The sequence below is a fragment of the Hylobates moloch genome, unplaced genomic scaffold (assembly GCF_009828535.3).
Source record: "Hylobates moloch isolate HMO894 unplaced genomic scaffold, HMol_V3 SCAFFOLD_2, whole genome shotgun sequence".
NCBI classification, from domain to species: Eukaryota; Metazoa; Chordata; class Mammalia; order Primates; family Hylobatidae; genus Hylobates; species Hylobates moloch.
The window spans coordinates 177,853,120-177,867,813 of record NW_026652277.1 but is presented as its reverse complement, the minus strand read 5'-3'; the positions used below and the strand labels follow the sequence as shown (position 1 = coordinate 177,867,813).

The following is a 14,694-nucleotide window of genomic DNA, read 5'->3' as shown; positions in this document are numbered from 1 at the left end:
TTCAGCTAACCTGTAGGTGAACTTTGCTTTTCCTTACCTCTCATTAAGTTTTAAGATACTACACATGAAAATATAACCTTTTTTCCAGTTAAAATAACCCTCCTTTATCTTCTCTTTCTGGTGCCAGAACTCATCAAAATATGCTTTCAGTGGTGGGGTGAAGGTAAGATTGTTGATTCAAGCAAAATATCAAGAATCTATCCTGTTAAACTCCGTGGACGTCTACCAAGCAACAACTAGACGTCAGGCACTGGGGCTGTGGCAGCAACATGAGCTGACCACAGCCATCCTTCTGTCTCTTTTATCTCTCCACTGCTGTGGACCTGGACCAGGGTAGATGGAGAAAGAGGCAGAGCACCGCCGCAGATGGTCCGGGGTAAACCTGCCACAGCATCATCCTTCCATTATTTTGGGACTTTATTAGATGGATACATTAATCATGAGCCAAGGGTTTAAATAAAAACTAGTATTTGTGCAGTTCTGGTAAAAGATGCTTTCCATAACTGATGCATTCTTAGACTTCTATCATAGAACGGAAAGATCTGTGGTTCATTTAAAGAAAGGCTGCCTGTACCTGGAATGGTCATCTGCAGTGGCCTGACGAGGTCCGGGTGCCTCAGTGGGTTCCCAGGATACACAAACCACTCCTTGACAGCCGGGCAGGTGCTGGTGACATCTGAAGAAAAAGAGTTGGGTCAGTAGATGCATGAGAGCATGCATTGCCAGGCTCACAGTGTCACAGACCCAGCTCTGCCCAGGTGGCCAATTCAAAGGTAACCTCTCAAATCCAAGATGACTGAGTAACCTTAGTTATCCAACAATTAATTTCTTATCCTCCAATCTGAGAGTAATCTGTTCATTCCATCAAGAACCATATGCTGTGGAACCGACGAAATCCTCAGGATAATCTGGGTAAGTAAACAACAATATGGGAGAGAGAGTTTGCCATGTTAACGACTCCTACGATGTCCTTCCTCCCTACCCCCCTCACACTGTTCCAGAAAACACTTAAAGAAAACTGCTGGAATCTGACAGTCAACATGGATACAGTTTTTTAAAGCAAGACCAGGTAAAGAAGACAGTGGGTGTAACTGAGGAACTCTGAAGGGAGGAGGTCAGCAGACAGCAGGTGCTTAATGGGGAAGGGAAGAAGAGGTGGTGTCCCTAGATGCCAGGCATCCCAGCACAAAGGTGATTATCAGTCAGACAGCTGGTCAAGTTGGGCAGAGGGCTTCGATGAGGGGCAGAGAGAGGCAGTGGGCTTGATCCAGGGCTGGGGGAATCAGGCCTTGATGAAGAGAAGAAGCGGGGACACTTTTCTATAAAAGAGCTGAGAAATGAAGTGGAGAGATGTTCCCTTAATGTAGAACAAAAAGACAAAAACAGGAATCAAAAGATGAAGAAAGACAGTATCAATCCAGGAAGCCCCACCTGCATTTCACAGCAGTTCCAGAAGAGAACTGAGACAACAGAGATTTGCTAAACACAGGATAAAGAGAACATCTCGAAACCTTCTAAGAAAAAAAAGTCAGTAAAAAAGGAACATGAATCACTCCAGCACTCGACTTTGCAGTGGGCATTATCAGTACCTGTGACGCCACAGGACCGTGGGGGTGGCTGTGATAGAGCATAGCTACTGAGCAGGGGACAGTGGGGGTGGTCGTTTGTGAATGCGCAGAGCCACTGACCAGCCTTCCTACCATCAACACTAGAACTGAAGAAACGGTTCTAGCAACTGCATTCATGTGATGGACAATGGGCAGTGCCAGATTGTTATCCCAGACAGAAGGGAAACAACCCTCTATCACGCCAATTTTGTGCCCATAGGCACTGTCCAGACTGTATCCTAGTGAGGGAGGTAGTTCCTCAGATGAGGAGACAGAGACTGGAGATCAAGACTATTGAGGCCACGATCTGCAGGACAGAGCACCAGAGAGCAGGGCAGTGTGCAGACGGCAAGTGCCCTTTACACTCTGGCTGAAGAGAGAGCTATAGGGGTATAGGGTAAGACTCACAGAAGCCAGGCAAGGTCCTGGGGCTGGCCAACCAATGGAGCTTGCATTGGGCTTGAAGACAGTGGAGTTTCCACCACCAGCAAACATGAAGAGACCTCATCCCACACCTTGGGCACTCTGGTGAGAGCCCAGAAAGCCCTGTCTTAGGAGTAGGGCTGTGCTTAGCTGTAAAGTAAAAGCCACAATGGACACAGCCTAATGAAGTTTAAAGGCATGTCTCGGAAGGGGCAGGTAGAGTAACTGTCTGACAGAACTAAACTACACTCTTTTTAGTATCCAAAATGTTCTAGCGTACAATCAAAAAACGCTAGACACGAAAATAAGCAAAACTATGTGGATCCTGTAGGAGGAAGTCAACAAATGGCCCAGAGGAAGAGGCAAAAGAGATTGAGAAAGACAAAGTCTTCTTTAAAAAAACGCTCATTTCTTCCAAATTCGATAGGAAATAGAAACCCATAGATTTAGGAAGCTCAAGAATCCCCTGAAGGGGGCAGAGTGAACCTTACTCAAAATCCAGCAAACAGGAGAGGAATTGTAAAGACAGCCAGAGGAGAAAAGCCACATTACACATGGGGAACAATGATAAAGATGAGCCTTGTTGTCTCATGAGAAACTACACAAGCCAGGAGAAAATACAGAACGACCTAAAATTCTATATGCAGCAAAACTATATCCCCCAAAGAAAGATGAAATACAGTCCCGTACTGCATAAACGATGATTCGGTTAGTGACGGACTGCATACACATTTCTGGTAAAGCCTTGATGATCTGACCCCGTGGAGTCCTAGACTAATGTGTGTGCTTGTGTCTGAGCTTTTAACAAAGCAGTTTAAAAAAATTAAAAATTTCTAAAGTATGAATTCAGGAGGTAGAGTTAAAAATTTTTCTAATAGAAAAAGGCTTATAGAATGATATAAAGAATTTTTTGTCCAGTTGTATAATGTGTTTGTATTTTAAGTTAGGTGTTGATTACAAGAGTCAAAAAGTTAAATAAATTTAAAAGTTTATAAAGTAAAAAAGTTACAGTAAGTTAAGGTTAATTTATTGTTGAGGAAAGAAATATTTTTTTAATGTATTATAGTGCTAAGTGTGCAGTATGTATAAAATCTACAGCAGTGTACGGTCATGTCCTGGCCTTCCCATTCACTTCCCACTCGCTCACCGGAGTCACCAGAGCAGCCTGCGTGTGCAGTGTGTATAAAGCCTACAGCAACACGGTCATGTCCTGGCCTTCCCACTCACTCCCCACTCGCTTACCAGACTTACCGGAGCAGCCTGCGTGTGCAGTGTGTATAAAGCCTACAGCAGTATACGGTCATGTCCTGGCCTTCCCATTCACTCGCCACTTGCTCACCGGACTCACCGGAGCAGCCTGCGTGTGTGGTGTGTATAAAGCCTACAGCAGCATGGTCATGTCCTGGCTTCCCACTCACTCCCTACTCACTCATGGACTCACCGGAGCAGCCTGCATGTGCAGTGTATATAAAGCCTATAATTTAAAGTGGAAATTGGCAAACTACCAGCTCATGGGTCAAATCTGCCTGCTTTTATACAGTCTGAAAACTAATAACGTTTTCATATTTTTTGATGGTTGGAAAAAAATGTTTTTAAGAACATTTTGTGACTCCTGAAAATTATACTCTATAAAATTCAAGTTGGCCGGGCGCGGTGGCTCACGCCTGTAATCCCAGCACTTTGGGAGGCTGAGGCGGGTGGATCACAAGGTCAGGAGATCGAGATCATCCTGGCTAACACAGTGAAACCCCATCTCTACTAAAAATACAAAAAATTAGCCGAGCATGGTGGCAGCTGCCTGTAGTCCCAGCTACTCGGGAGGCTGAGGCAGGAGAATGGCGTGAACCCAGGAGGCGGAGCTTGCAGTGAGCCGAGATCATGCCACTGCACTCCAGTCTGGGCGACAGAGCAAGACTCCATCTCAAAAAAAAAAAAATTCAAGTTTTGGCCTGGTGCGGTAACTCACATCTGTAATCCCAACACTTTGGGAGGCTGACGTGGGGGATCTCTTGAGGTCAGGCGTTTGAGACCAGCCTAGGTAACATAGCGAGATCCTATCTCTTCAAAAAAAGAATATTTAAAAATTAGCCGAGTGTGGTGGCGCATGCCTGTCATCTCAGTTACTCAAGAGGCTGAGGGAGGAGGATCCCTTCAGCCTTGGAGTTGAAGGCTGCAGTGAGCTGTGACGGTGCCACTGCACTCCAGCCTGGGCAACAGAGTGAGACTCTGTCTCTAAAAAAAAAATAAATCAATAAAATAAAATTCAAGTTCTGTCACATGGGAAAATTGAATAAAGGCTTCCTGGCACACAGACACACTCATTCATATACACGTTGTCTATGGCTGCTCTTGCACTACAATAGCAGGATTGGGTAGTTGTGACGGGGACTGTGGAGGGAGCCCTCAAAACCTACAATATTTATTATTATCTGACCCTTCACAGAAAAAGTGTGCCAACCCCTCATGTATTACAGGGTTTAAAACATATGCATAATCTCCAAAGGTCACATATTGTATGCTGCCATTTATATAACATTCTGAAATGAACAAGAACATAGAGATGAAAAACAGATTCGCAGTTGCCAGAGGACAGGAAGAAAGACTGTCAGGACATAGGGGCACATGGAGGGAGTGCTAACAAACCAGCTCTGTATCTTGGCTGTGGGGTAGCTGCAGGATCTTTGCACAGACCTACACACCCACACACATAAATGCATGCATGTAAAAAATGGCACAAATGAATAAGGTCTGCAGTTTAGTTAGCATTGTACCTGCTGTTAACTTTCTGGCTTTGATATTACATCATATAAGATGTCATCTTTGGAGGAATCTGAGTGAAAGGTACATGGGAAACTACGTACTATTCTTGCAACTTCCTGTGAATCTGTAATTATTTCAAATTTAAAAAATATATATATGTGCAAGACCTAAAATGACAGTAGCAAAAATGTTGGGGAGAATGAAAATACACAGTTAGAAGGTTTTTACATTGCTAGTAACATGGTATATTATTTGATAGTAAATGGTGATGTTAAAGATATTAAAATTGCAAAAACCGCAATTACTTTTGCACCAATCTAACAGACCCCAGATCAACCACTTTTTTTTTTGAGACGAAGTATCACTCTTGTCCCCATCTTGTCCCCAGGCTGGAGTGTAATGGTGTGACCTTGGCTCACTGCAACCTCTGTCTCCTGGGCTCAAGCAATTCTCCTGCCTCAGCCTCCCGAGTAGCTGGGATTACAGGCGTCTGCCATCACGCCCAGCTAGTATCTGTACTTTTAGTAGAGACAGGGTTTCACCATGTTGGCCAGGCTGGTCTCAAACTCCTGACCTCAGGTGATCCGCCTGCCTCGGCCTCCCAAAGTGCTAGGATTACAGGCGCGAGCTACCGTGCCTGGCCAACTACTTTTTTTTTTAAAAAGGTAAATCTAATAATCCAAATGAGTGCATAAAACACAATACTAAAAATTATTAAACTAATCCAAAAGAAGTATGAAAATGAGAAAATAATGTGGGAAAAAAAGAACAAAGAGCAAAACGGAAGAGTGAGCCCTAATTACACCAAAAGTTACATTCAGTGTGAACATTCCAATTAAAAGAGCGACTGACACTGGACATGCTGTTTTTAAAAGAGATGCACTTTAGATGTTAAGAAATAGTTTAAAAGGACAGAAAAAATACCATATCGCACAAACATTAACAGTAAGAATACTGGAGTGACTATATTACAATAAAACAAAGACAACTTTAGGACAAAGGGTATTACCATGTTTTTAAAAGTGAACTCTCCTATTAAAAGGGTCGATTCATTAAGAAACATAACAGTTCTCAACGTATATGCACCTAACAACAGAGTTTCAAAATACCTAAAGCAAAAACTGACAGAACTGAAGGAATAAATAGACAAATCCACAGTAAGAGCTGGAGTTTTTAACCGTTTTCTCCTGGGAACTAAGAACAAGTAGACAGAAAATCAGTAAAAGACTTGGAATAACCTTACTAACACTGCTGACATTTACAGAACACTCTACTCAACAACTGTAAAATACACAACATTTTCAAATACAAATGGGATCATAAACTAAGTCAAACAAACAACATAGGATACACTTCATTATTATCATCATATATAAATCAGCAAAAACAGCATTTTATTTTCATATCTTAGTAATGTAAACTTCATGTAGAAAGCCAAAAAGTTGAGGGAGAAAGAAAGAAACTAAAGATCAACCATGAAGACAAGTTCAATGTGAATGGTTTTTCCTGTTTATGTGGTTATCTAATAAAGTTATCCACTTGGTCCTAAATACATTACATTAACAAAGTATGAAATTTAGGTTAGTGAAGTTTATATTTTAATGAAATAGTCTGAAAATAATTCCAATATTATTATTTAATGTAAAAATGTTTTCATGAGGAAGATCTCTTTTTTCCATCATTAGAGTCAATGTGCAAACATCCATGTTAAGAAAGAATGTGGGTAGAGAGTGCATAAGAAAAAGAAATTTTAAAAAATGATTTAAATAACATTTGGCTCCAGAGTTTATCACACAGGTTCTTTATTTCTGTTTTTAAATCAGCTTAAACATCTTTCTCATGTCTGCTTCCTTAGGTCACAGCGGTGAACTCTTGCAGTATGTATGGGAGAAAGCAGTGCATGCTGGGTAGCGCTACAGGAATCTAACAAAAACTGGATTTAAATAACCCCACTACCCCGAGCCCCATCATCCAAAAATAATAATGATGACTTTTCCATCTGATGATTCTATCACCACTTTTAGATTATGTAAATGTTCACTTTCTGGAACAACAGAGTAAGGTTAATATTGACATGTTTGGAAATAATGATGTTTAGGCAAATGGACCACTTTCACCGGTATCCTACTCCTTCTCTCTCTTATCCTGGTAATAGTGTGTAGACCATGTTTCTTATCAACGCACTCTCAAATCAGACCATAAAGTACCTAAGGTCTCTGTCTAAAACGAACAAGGCCTTACTGAAATAGAAGGTCACTAAATGCATTCAACATCTCTGGTTTCTAATATGAAGTGCTCTTCCACACTCCTGATTCCCCCCAAAACTATTCCAAACGGTGAGTTATGGGACCTTCACTAACTTTCTCCTTGGGGTTAAAATTCCTCATTTTCACTATTTGGGTCCTTGATGGTCCACTCTCTACTCTTGTTGCTAAGCACATAATGGAAATATAGATGAGAAAAAACACAAATTACTAAAACACCAAAGGAAAATTGTTTGTATTTAAAAACAGGATCACTAGATTTTATAAAATTATTTTATAAAAATCACATTTTGAGGGAAGACTAAGTAGACATTGTTTTCTTCTAATAATAGGCATACTCTACTCTCCCCAACAGGAGGAAATAATTTTCACATTTTTAAAAAAGCAAAAATCCTTTTAAGGCATAAAAATATGACATTTTACAGAAATCACGCATTCTTCTTTTAATGCACACTGATCAACTTACTGCTAATTAGATATAGATGTCCAATGGCACTTACACCTAATTTTTTACAGATGTCAGTGGTATTCGCAATTATACATTTGACAGGGAAATAAAACCCATTTAATTGTCTCCATGTCTTGAAAGAATGCACTCTATTTCATCTGGCCAGTTTCTCAGAACTCAACTGCAAATAGAACCTTTACTAAGAGGGACCAACCAATTCTCACCTTGGCAGTCCTCCAGTAAGAGTGAGTAGACCCGCTGTCGAATGGGACGGTAAATGAAGGCCTGGCTGGGTAAGGCCTGGTCAAGCTCATCTTCTAGGGTGTTGCTGCATTCAATCTCTCCACTGCTCATGATGTTGTACACCAGGTAGCTTTCTGCTTGGACGTGATGTGTTCTAGCAACCTGTTTGAAATTTAAATACAACTGAATTTCTCCTTAAAAACAAGATAGTAACCTTCAAATAGAAAGTCAATGCCTTTCATCATATGCCAGTTTTTTAAGGCCCTCAGAAATGTAACTGACCCTGAAATTCATGACATCAAGTTGCCATGTTCTCTTTCCTTTGGACTACCGATTTCAAACTTTCTATTCCCCCTCTTCCTCCTCTCTCCAAATGTCTACCAGTCTTATCTTCTGCAGTATCTCACTGTTCTGTCTCCTCGATAACCTCGCAGTAACCGGGTGCTCACTACTTCTCACCAGTATTGCTATGAAAGGGTCTTAATCCCCTAGCCCAGTTTCTCCCCTTTCCAACCCATCCTTCACACCATTGCCATACTGTCTTTGAAAACTTTGCTACCCTATTCAAAACATTTGAATGGCTACCACAAATCCTTCGCCATAACATTTGAGTCCCCACTATAAAGCCTCAATCTCCTTTTTCTAGCCTTGCACACCATTTCACCCTCATAGAAATGGCCATAATCCAGTCTCAACAGAACATCTTCATTGCTCCTCAAGAGTACTCAATCCTCTTCTACCTTTACTTGTGCCCCATAAGAACTTACCCTACCCAGAATCTTTCTCTTCCAGTCTTTCCCAGCCTCCCACTTTACAATCCTCTTTTCCCTTTAAGGTTTGCTGATGTCACCTCTCCTCCTCCCTTAGACAGGACCAACCTCCAGCTTGCCTTATGGAGCTCATATCCTATTTTCCCTGTAACACAGCTGCCTGGTCTGCCTCCCTTATTAAACTGTAAGCTGCTTAGCGTTAGAAGCCGTACTATATTCATTCACTCATTTGTTCAGAAATTGTTTAGTGAGTGAAAAACCATGTGCCAGGCACAGGTGCTTCTCCTCTGTAATGTCAAGACAGTGCTGGCTCATGGTAGGTGATGAGATACATGATTTAAATTAATTCCACTTTCTCATTAAATAAGTAGTTAAAATCAGAAGGGCTATCATAGCCTAAATATATAGGTTTTACCTTTCAGTGAAGAACATTCTTATTACTGTGAGAATAAGTTCATCTAGATTACTATTCAAAATTTAAATCCAGTCTACTACTAAAGGCATTAAAATGTGATGCTAGAATAACCTGGATACCAGAAACTTTGAATCCTAAGAGTGTCTCATTTATATGTACTTAAATAGTCCTAGTTATGTTGATTCATTATTCGTAGGCTTCAGTCTTACTCTGTTCCTTACCTTCTTCCTATAGAAAATGGGTTTAATAAAAAAGTGCCCGGCTCCTAGGACTACTGTGAGGATTAAATAATATAAGAAAAGCACTTGTCCTGAGGTGTGGCTTGCAGCTCACTGCCAATGCATGTTCTATAAGATTATAAGGCTACCTGGCCAGGAACGGTGGCTCATGCCTGTAATCCCAGCACTTTCGGAGGTCGAGGTGGGTGGATCACTTGAGGTCAGGAGTTCAAGGCCAGCTTGGGCAACAGGGCGAAACCCCATCTCTACTAAAAAATACAAAAATTAGCTGGGTGTGGTGGAGTGCACCTGTAGTCCCAGCTACTCAGCAGGCTGAGGCAGAATTGCTTGAACCTGGGAGGCGGAGGATATAGTGCCACTGCACTGCAACCTGAGTGACAGTGAGACCTTGTCTCAAAGAAACAAACAAACAGAAACTCAACTGATCTTCCAAAATGCTGACATAGAGAAGACACAGATATAAGGCTGTGGTTATGCATGTATCCAATGTAACTGCTGTGCCCACAGCCTTTCTACCTGAGCATTTTTCCAGGGTGACTACGTATGGTTAAAATACACGTTTGAATTTTAGTTGCCTGTTAGGGTTGGAAGATGACATCGCAAAAAATTTTTATGGAGAAAATGTAAGGGCAATGTAAGAAACTTCAAAATTGTTTTCAAAGATACAATTAAGTTCAATCCATGTGAACGACTCTCGACCCACCACTTTGCCCAGGTACTCCCTTCCTGTGAGGACTCTCTTTGACTCTGCCTTCCCCAACAAAGGCTCTTCCACTGCCAAACTCCCTGTTGGCTTTGCCTCCACTCCCAACCCTGTGCTGCAGTAACTCTCTGAGGCCATCAGGACCTCCTAATTACTGACCCAAGTGCCTATGTCCAGTCCTATTCTACCTCTTTACCTCTGCAGCATGTGATACTTCTGACCGTTTCTTTTCTCATTCTTGAAACTTGCCCCCTTGGACTTTTGTGGGGATCATCCCCTCCTTATTCTCCTTCCTCCTCTGCTCACTCCTGATCTCTCAGTGGACTGTTCCTTAAGTCTCCATCCCACATCATCTTTTACTTTACACATAAAATAGGATAACTCCCAGATGTCTGTCTCTTGCCAGTAATAGAACTTTAGGCCCATATTTCACTACGAGAACATGTGTTAGAGGAGCCATCTACTCAACTAAAATATAACCCACTTAATCTTCTTCTCCCTGTAAAACCTTTCCTCCTTCTTCCTTAGATTAACAGCATCTATCATCCCCGGTGCTCAAGGAGGAACTTCACCTCCACAGCAAGACTTATTTATTAGTTTCACTTCTGAAACATTTCTTGAATTTGTTTCTTCCTATTTCCACTGCCATTTTCCTAATTCTAGCTCTTTTGTATTTTACCTGAGTTACTACAATGGCCACTTTAAATCCACTCACTGCACTGTAATGTTTCAAAAACCAAAAATCTGATCACATCAATATACCTGCTTAAAAAAAATCGAATGCTGGTTGGCTGGCAGATTCACACGGCTGCCCTCCAGGTCTCACCACACAGCTGCTCAGCTGCTGTCCAGGCCTGAGTTTTGCACCAGACTAGGAGCAGGAGCTTCCTTACAGATCTATGTAGTTGTAACTAGATGAAAGATGGTGGCATTCACAGTGCTGGGAACAAGGAAAGGTGTGTGGTTAAGATAAGTTTGGTTTAGAACTTACTGAGGTACCTTTGAGACATTCATGTGGACACAGACCTCTTCTGTAAAACAAGGATAAGTCTATCTCACAGAGCTGTTGAGAAGATCTGAGAAAAGTTACCTAATGCACCTAGCACAGAACCTCACACGTAGTGGCCCCCCATCAAAAATCTTCAAAGGCGCTATAATACTTTCAGAATTAAGTCCAAATTCCTCATGTGGCATTTAATGGCCTTCCCAATTTGGCTATGATTGTCTACCTTTTCCCATTTATTTCTCCAAACCCCACGCTCTAGCCTGGCCTTTCTCCCTGCGCCCCCGCGTGATGCAGATTCAAAACGCCACACCTTTAGTACTTCCACAACTCCCAAGTGTTTGCTTATTCAATGCATATTTTGGCTGCCCCATTAAGGTCTGGCTCCAGTTCTACCTCTTTGGGGAACTTCTCCCTGTACTTTATTTATTTTTATCTTTTGAGACAGTTTTGCTCTTATTGCCCAGGCTGGAGTACAAATGGCATGATCTCAGCTCACTGCAACCTCCGCCTCCCAGGTTCAAGCAAGTCTCCTGTCTCAGCCTCGCAAGTAGCTGGGATCACATGTGTACGCCACCATGCCCAGCTGATTTTTGTATTTTTAGTAGAGACGGGGTTTCACCATGTGGGTCAGTCTGGCCTTGAACTCCTGACCTCAGGTGACCCACCTGCTTTGGGCCTCCCAAAGTGCTGGGATTACAGGCATGAGCCACCGCGCCCGGCCTTCTCCCTGTTTAACCCACAATGTTCTCTTTCTCTCTCGTATTCTTATAGCATTTTTCTGTAATATTCATGTGACAGTATCCAACATTGGTTATGAGTTTTCACACATATAATGTCACACTTCCTAATGAGACTTAGAGACTCCTGTTGTGCATCCTCTCAGTGGCCAAACACTAAGGCAGTAATGGATCTTCACTAACAAATCCATCAGTGGATATATTTTCAATCATGGCATATTGGCTGGGCAGATACACATACCTTTAAGATTTCAGTGTCTGAAACCATGGTTACTTGTTGCTTTACTTCAGGCCCCACACTTGCGGGGTCTTCTTGTTTAATTTCAGGGTTTGTACACATGAGAGCTTCTAGCTTAAATTCAAAATCTGTTGCTACAGGTAATTTTTGATTGATTTCAGGGTGTGTACACATGGAGTCTTCTTGCTTGGATATAGGATCTGTACATATGGGAACTTCCTGTTTGGATTCATGGCCTGTACACATAATTTCTTGCCTAGATTCAGGGTCTGTCCATATTAAAACTTCTCGCCTGGATTCAGGGCCTGTACACATGGGAACTTCTTGCCTGGGGTCAGAGTCTGTATACATGGGAACTTCTTGCCTGGGTTCAGAGTCTGTATACATGGGAACTTCTTGCCTGGATTCAGGGCCTGTACACATGGGAACTTCTTGCCTGGATTCAGGGCCTGTACACATGGGAACTTCTTGCCCGGATTCAGGGTCTGAACACATGGGAACTTCTTCCCTGGATTTAGCGTCTGAACTCAAGGATGTTACTTGCTTGTCCAAAGTTATTACACCTTTGGGTTTTTGGAAAAACCATGGAGATTTTTGTCCTGGTAAAAGATATGATGACATTCCTTTATAAAAAAGAGCTTTGTTTGGTCCCAGAGGTAATATCTCTTCTAATTTTTTCTCACCTTGATACAAGTGAAGAACTTTCGATATATGGTCCGACACAGCTAATATGATGTTACCTTTTTTGTCAAAGTTCTCTTTTACAGAGGTGTAGGATGATAAGCATTTATACCTAAAGCTTTCAAACATGCCCTCTGGGATTATGTCATTGCCAAGGAGGCAGGCCAGAAGAGGAAGGTCGGCCACACGGAGGCCCAGACTCTCACAGAGCTTCTCTCTGCAGAGCATGACGGTGTCCAGGCTCTCTAGGCAGAGCTCGCTAATTGAAAAGTAGGGACAAGTGTCATAGATTAGGTAATCAGTGTCTTCCCCCAGAATCCCAAGACAGTTATGCTGGAGGCCATAGGAAGCTACCTCATAATCTGCTTCCTGTAAGGAACACAAAGTTTCCTGGCCCAGTGTCTTTAGAGCAAATCGTGTAAACACAGCTAGCCCTGAGGGGATGAAGAACATATTTCTGCCTGGCTGCTCCTTGTGTGACTTGATGTAATGAAAAATCCTGGATATCTCCCTGTTGTTCTTGAGCCTTCGTTTCACCCATTCATCTCTCTTATCCTGCTCCACCATGCCATCAAAGAAGAATATCAACTTGATCCCAGCTGCCGTAAAAGTTTTAACAAAATCTCGCAAAGCAGAAAAGTATTCTCGCCACTGGCCACCGCAGATCCAAGATTCTGGAGTATACCAATATCTGAGACAACACATGGCATCAACCACAATGGTAGGGGTACATCCAGGATACTTGCTTCGGTGGTGCTCTGCCAGTTCTTTGAAATTTACTACTGTACATATATGTGGGCAGGTACTTCCCACAAATCCTTGCAAACCTCTCACACCCATAACTGAACTCCAGGAAAGGATCTGGAAAGAAAAATAAATTAATCAGTAATTATGGCATTATCATTAGATATGTGGCACCTTTCAAAGCAAACACAGTAGTTAATATTCACACTCTGTTTCCAAAAACACTTGTCTCTGAGGTAACATGATATGCTGGTTAGGAGCCTGAAGAGTTCTTAATTCAAACATATGGGGAACTTTACCTAAGTATAAGTTAATTACTTGAGTTGGACTTTCACAAGGACAAGAGAGTGTAGCAGCCTTTTAATGTTTTCATTAATATTATCATTCAAGGTATTTCTTGATAAAATTCAAAAAGAGGTTAAGTTTTCAAAGTAGTAGTATTTCTCATCTAGGAACTCAAACAGAAGTTATTGTTAAAAATCTAAAACATAAATTGAAACACCACATGGATGATTCTCAATATAATTTTTCTGAATAAAAGAAGTCAGACAAAAAAAGTACACACTATCATTCAACTTATATAAAATTCTAGTTCATGAAGAGTTAGGCTAATCCGTAGTGACAGAAAGCAGATCAGTGGTTGTCTGGGATGGGGACAGACAGTGGCAGGAAGGATTACCAAGGGGAAACTTTTGGGGGTGACAGATACATTAACCACTTAGTCATCACGGTTTTACAAGTGTGTGCGTATGTTAAAACTTACCAAACGGTATACTGTAAACATGTGTCACATACACCTGAATAAAGGTATTAAGAAGGCCACATAAAATTCACTATGCCGAATGTTGTAGTATCTGAGATAGTGACTGACTGATTTTGCAGAGAAACTGCCCATTGGAAAATTTAAAGACAGATACAAAGTAGTTTACAGTTAGAATTTGGAATCTGGAAAAGGTATGAGCACAATATTGTATATGACGTTATAAAAGGCATTCTTCAAGTAGGCAATGATGTGCGTGAATGGTCAGAAAAACTCCGTGCTGACATTCTTTATGATCTATGCTTTTTCCGCTATAGTTTTCTTTAAGAGTCATGCAGGCTTTATGTCCTTTGATAAAAACACAACAAAAAATTCTTAATATGCAAACAGCAGCACAAAACAAATGATGCCTCTCCTAGACAGGCTGAAGGCAGCAGTCATGAGGTGACTAAGCACATGGGTATCTCTCATGTTTAGCATATTTCCCAGCTGCCAGACAGTGGTAGGCACTTAACATATACATTCTAATCTTTAGGACGACCCTGACACATAAATATTATCAGCTTTATTTTACAAATGAAGAAACTATAAATTGTTAGGTTGAGAAAAGGCATCCTCACAGGACTATCTTTTAAGAATTTACTGATTTTTTTTTT

General features: G+C 41.5%; 1 protein-coding gene across 9 annotated transcripts in view; it reads right to left on the bottom strand.

The window, feature by feature from the left end:
* Positions 1–14,694, bottom strand: part of FAM120B (family with sequence similarity 120 member B) — a 112,498-nt gene that overhangs the window by 84,044 nt on the left and 13,760 nt on the right. For all 9 annotated transcript variants that reach the window (XR_009212548.1, XM_058435705.1, XM_058435703.1 and 6 more), the window contains 3 exons: positions 11,857–13,395; positions 7,727–7,907; positions 575–676 (listed from right to left, as the gene is read on the bottom strand). Coding sequence is in view for 8 of the 9 variants with exons in the window: in XM_058435702.1 (XP_058291685.1) it covers positions 575–676; positions 7,727–7,907; positions 11,857–13,395 (1,822 nt within the window). In the remaining variant the exon portion in view is untranslated. The remainder of the gene's footprint in view (positions 1–574; positions 677–7,726; positions 7,908–11,856; positions 13,396–14,694) is intronic.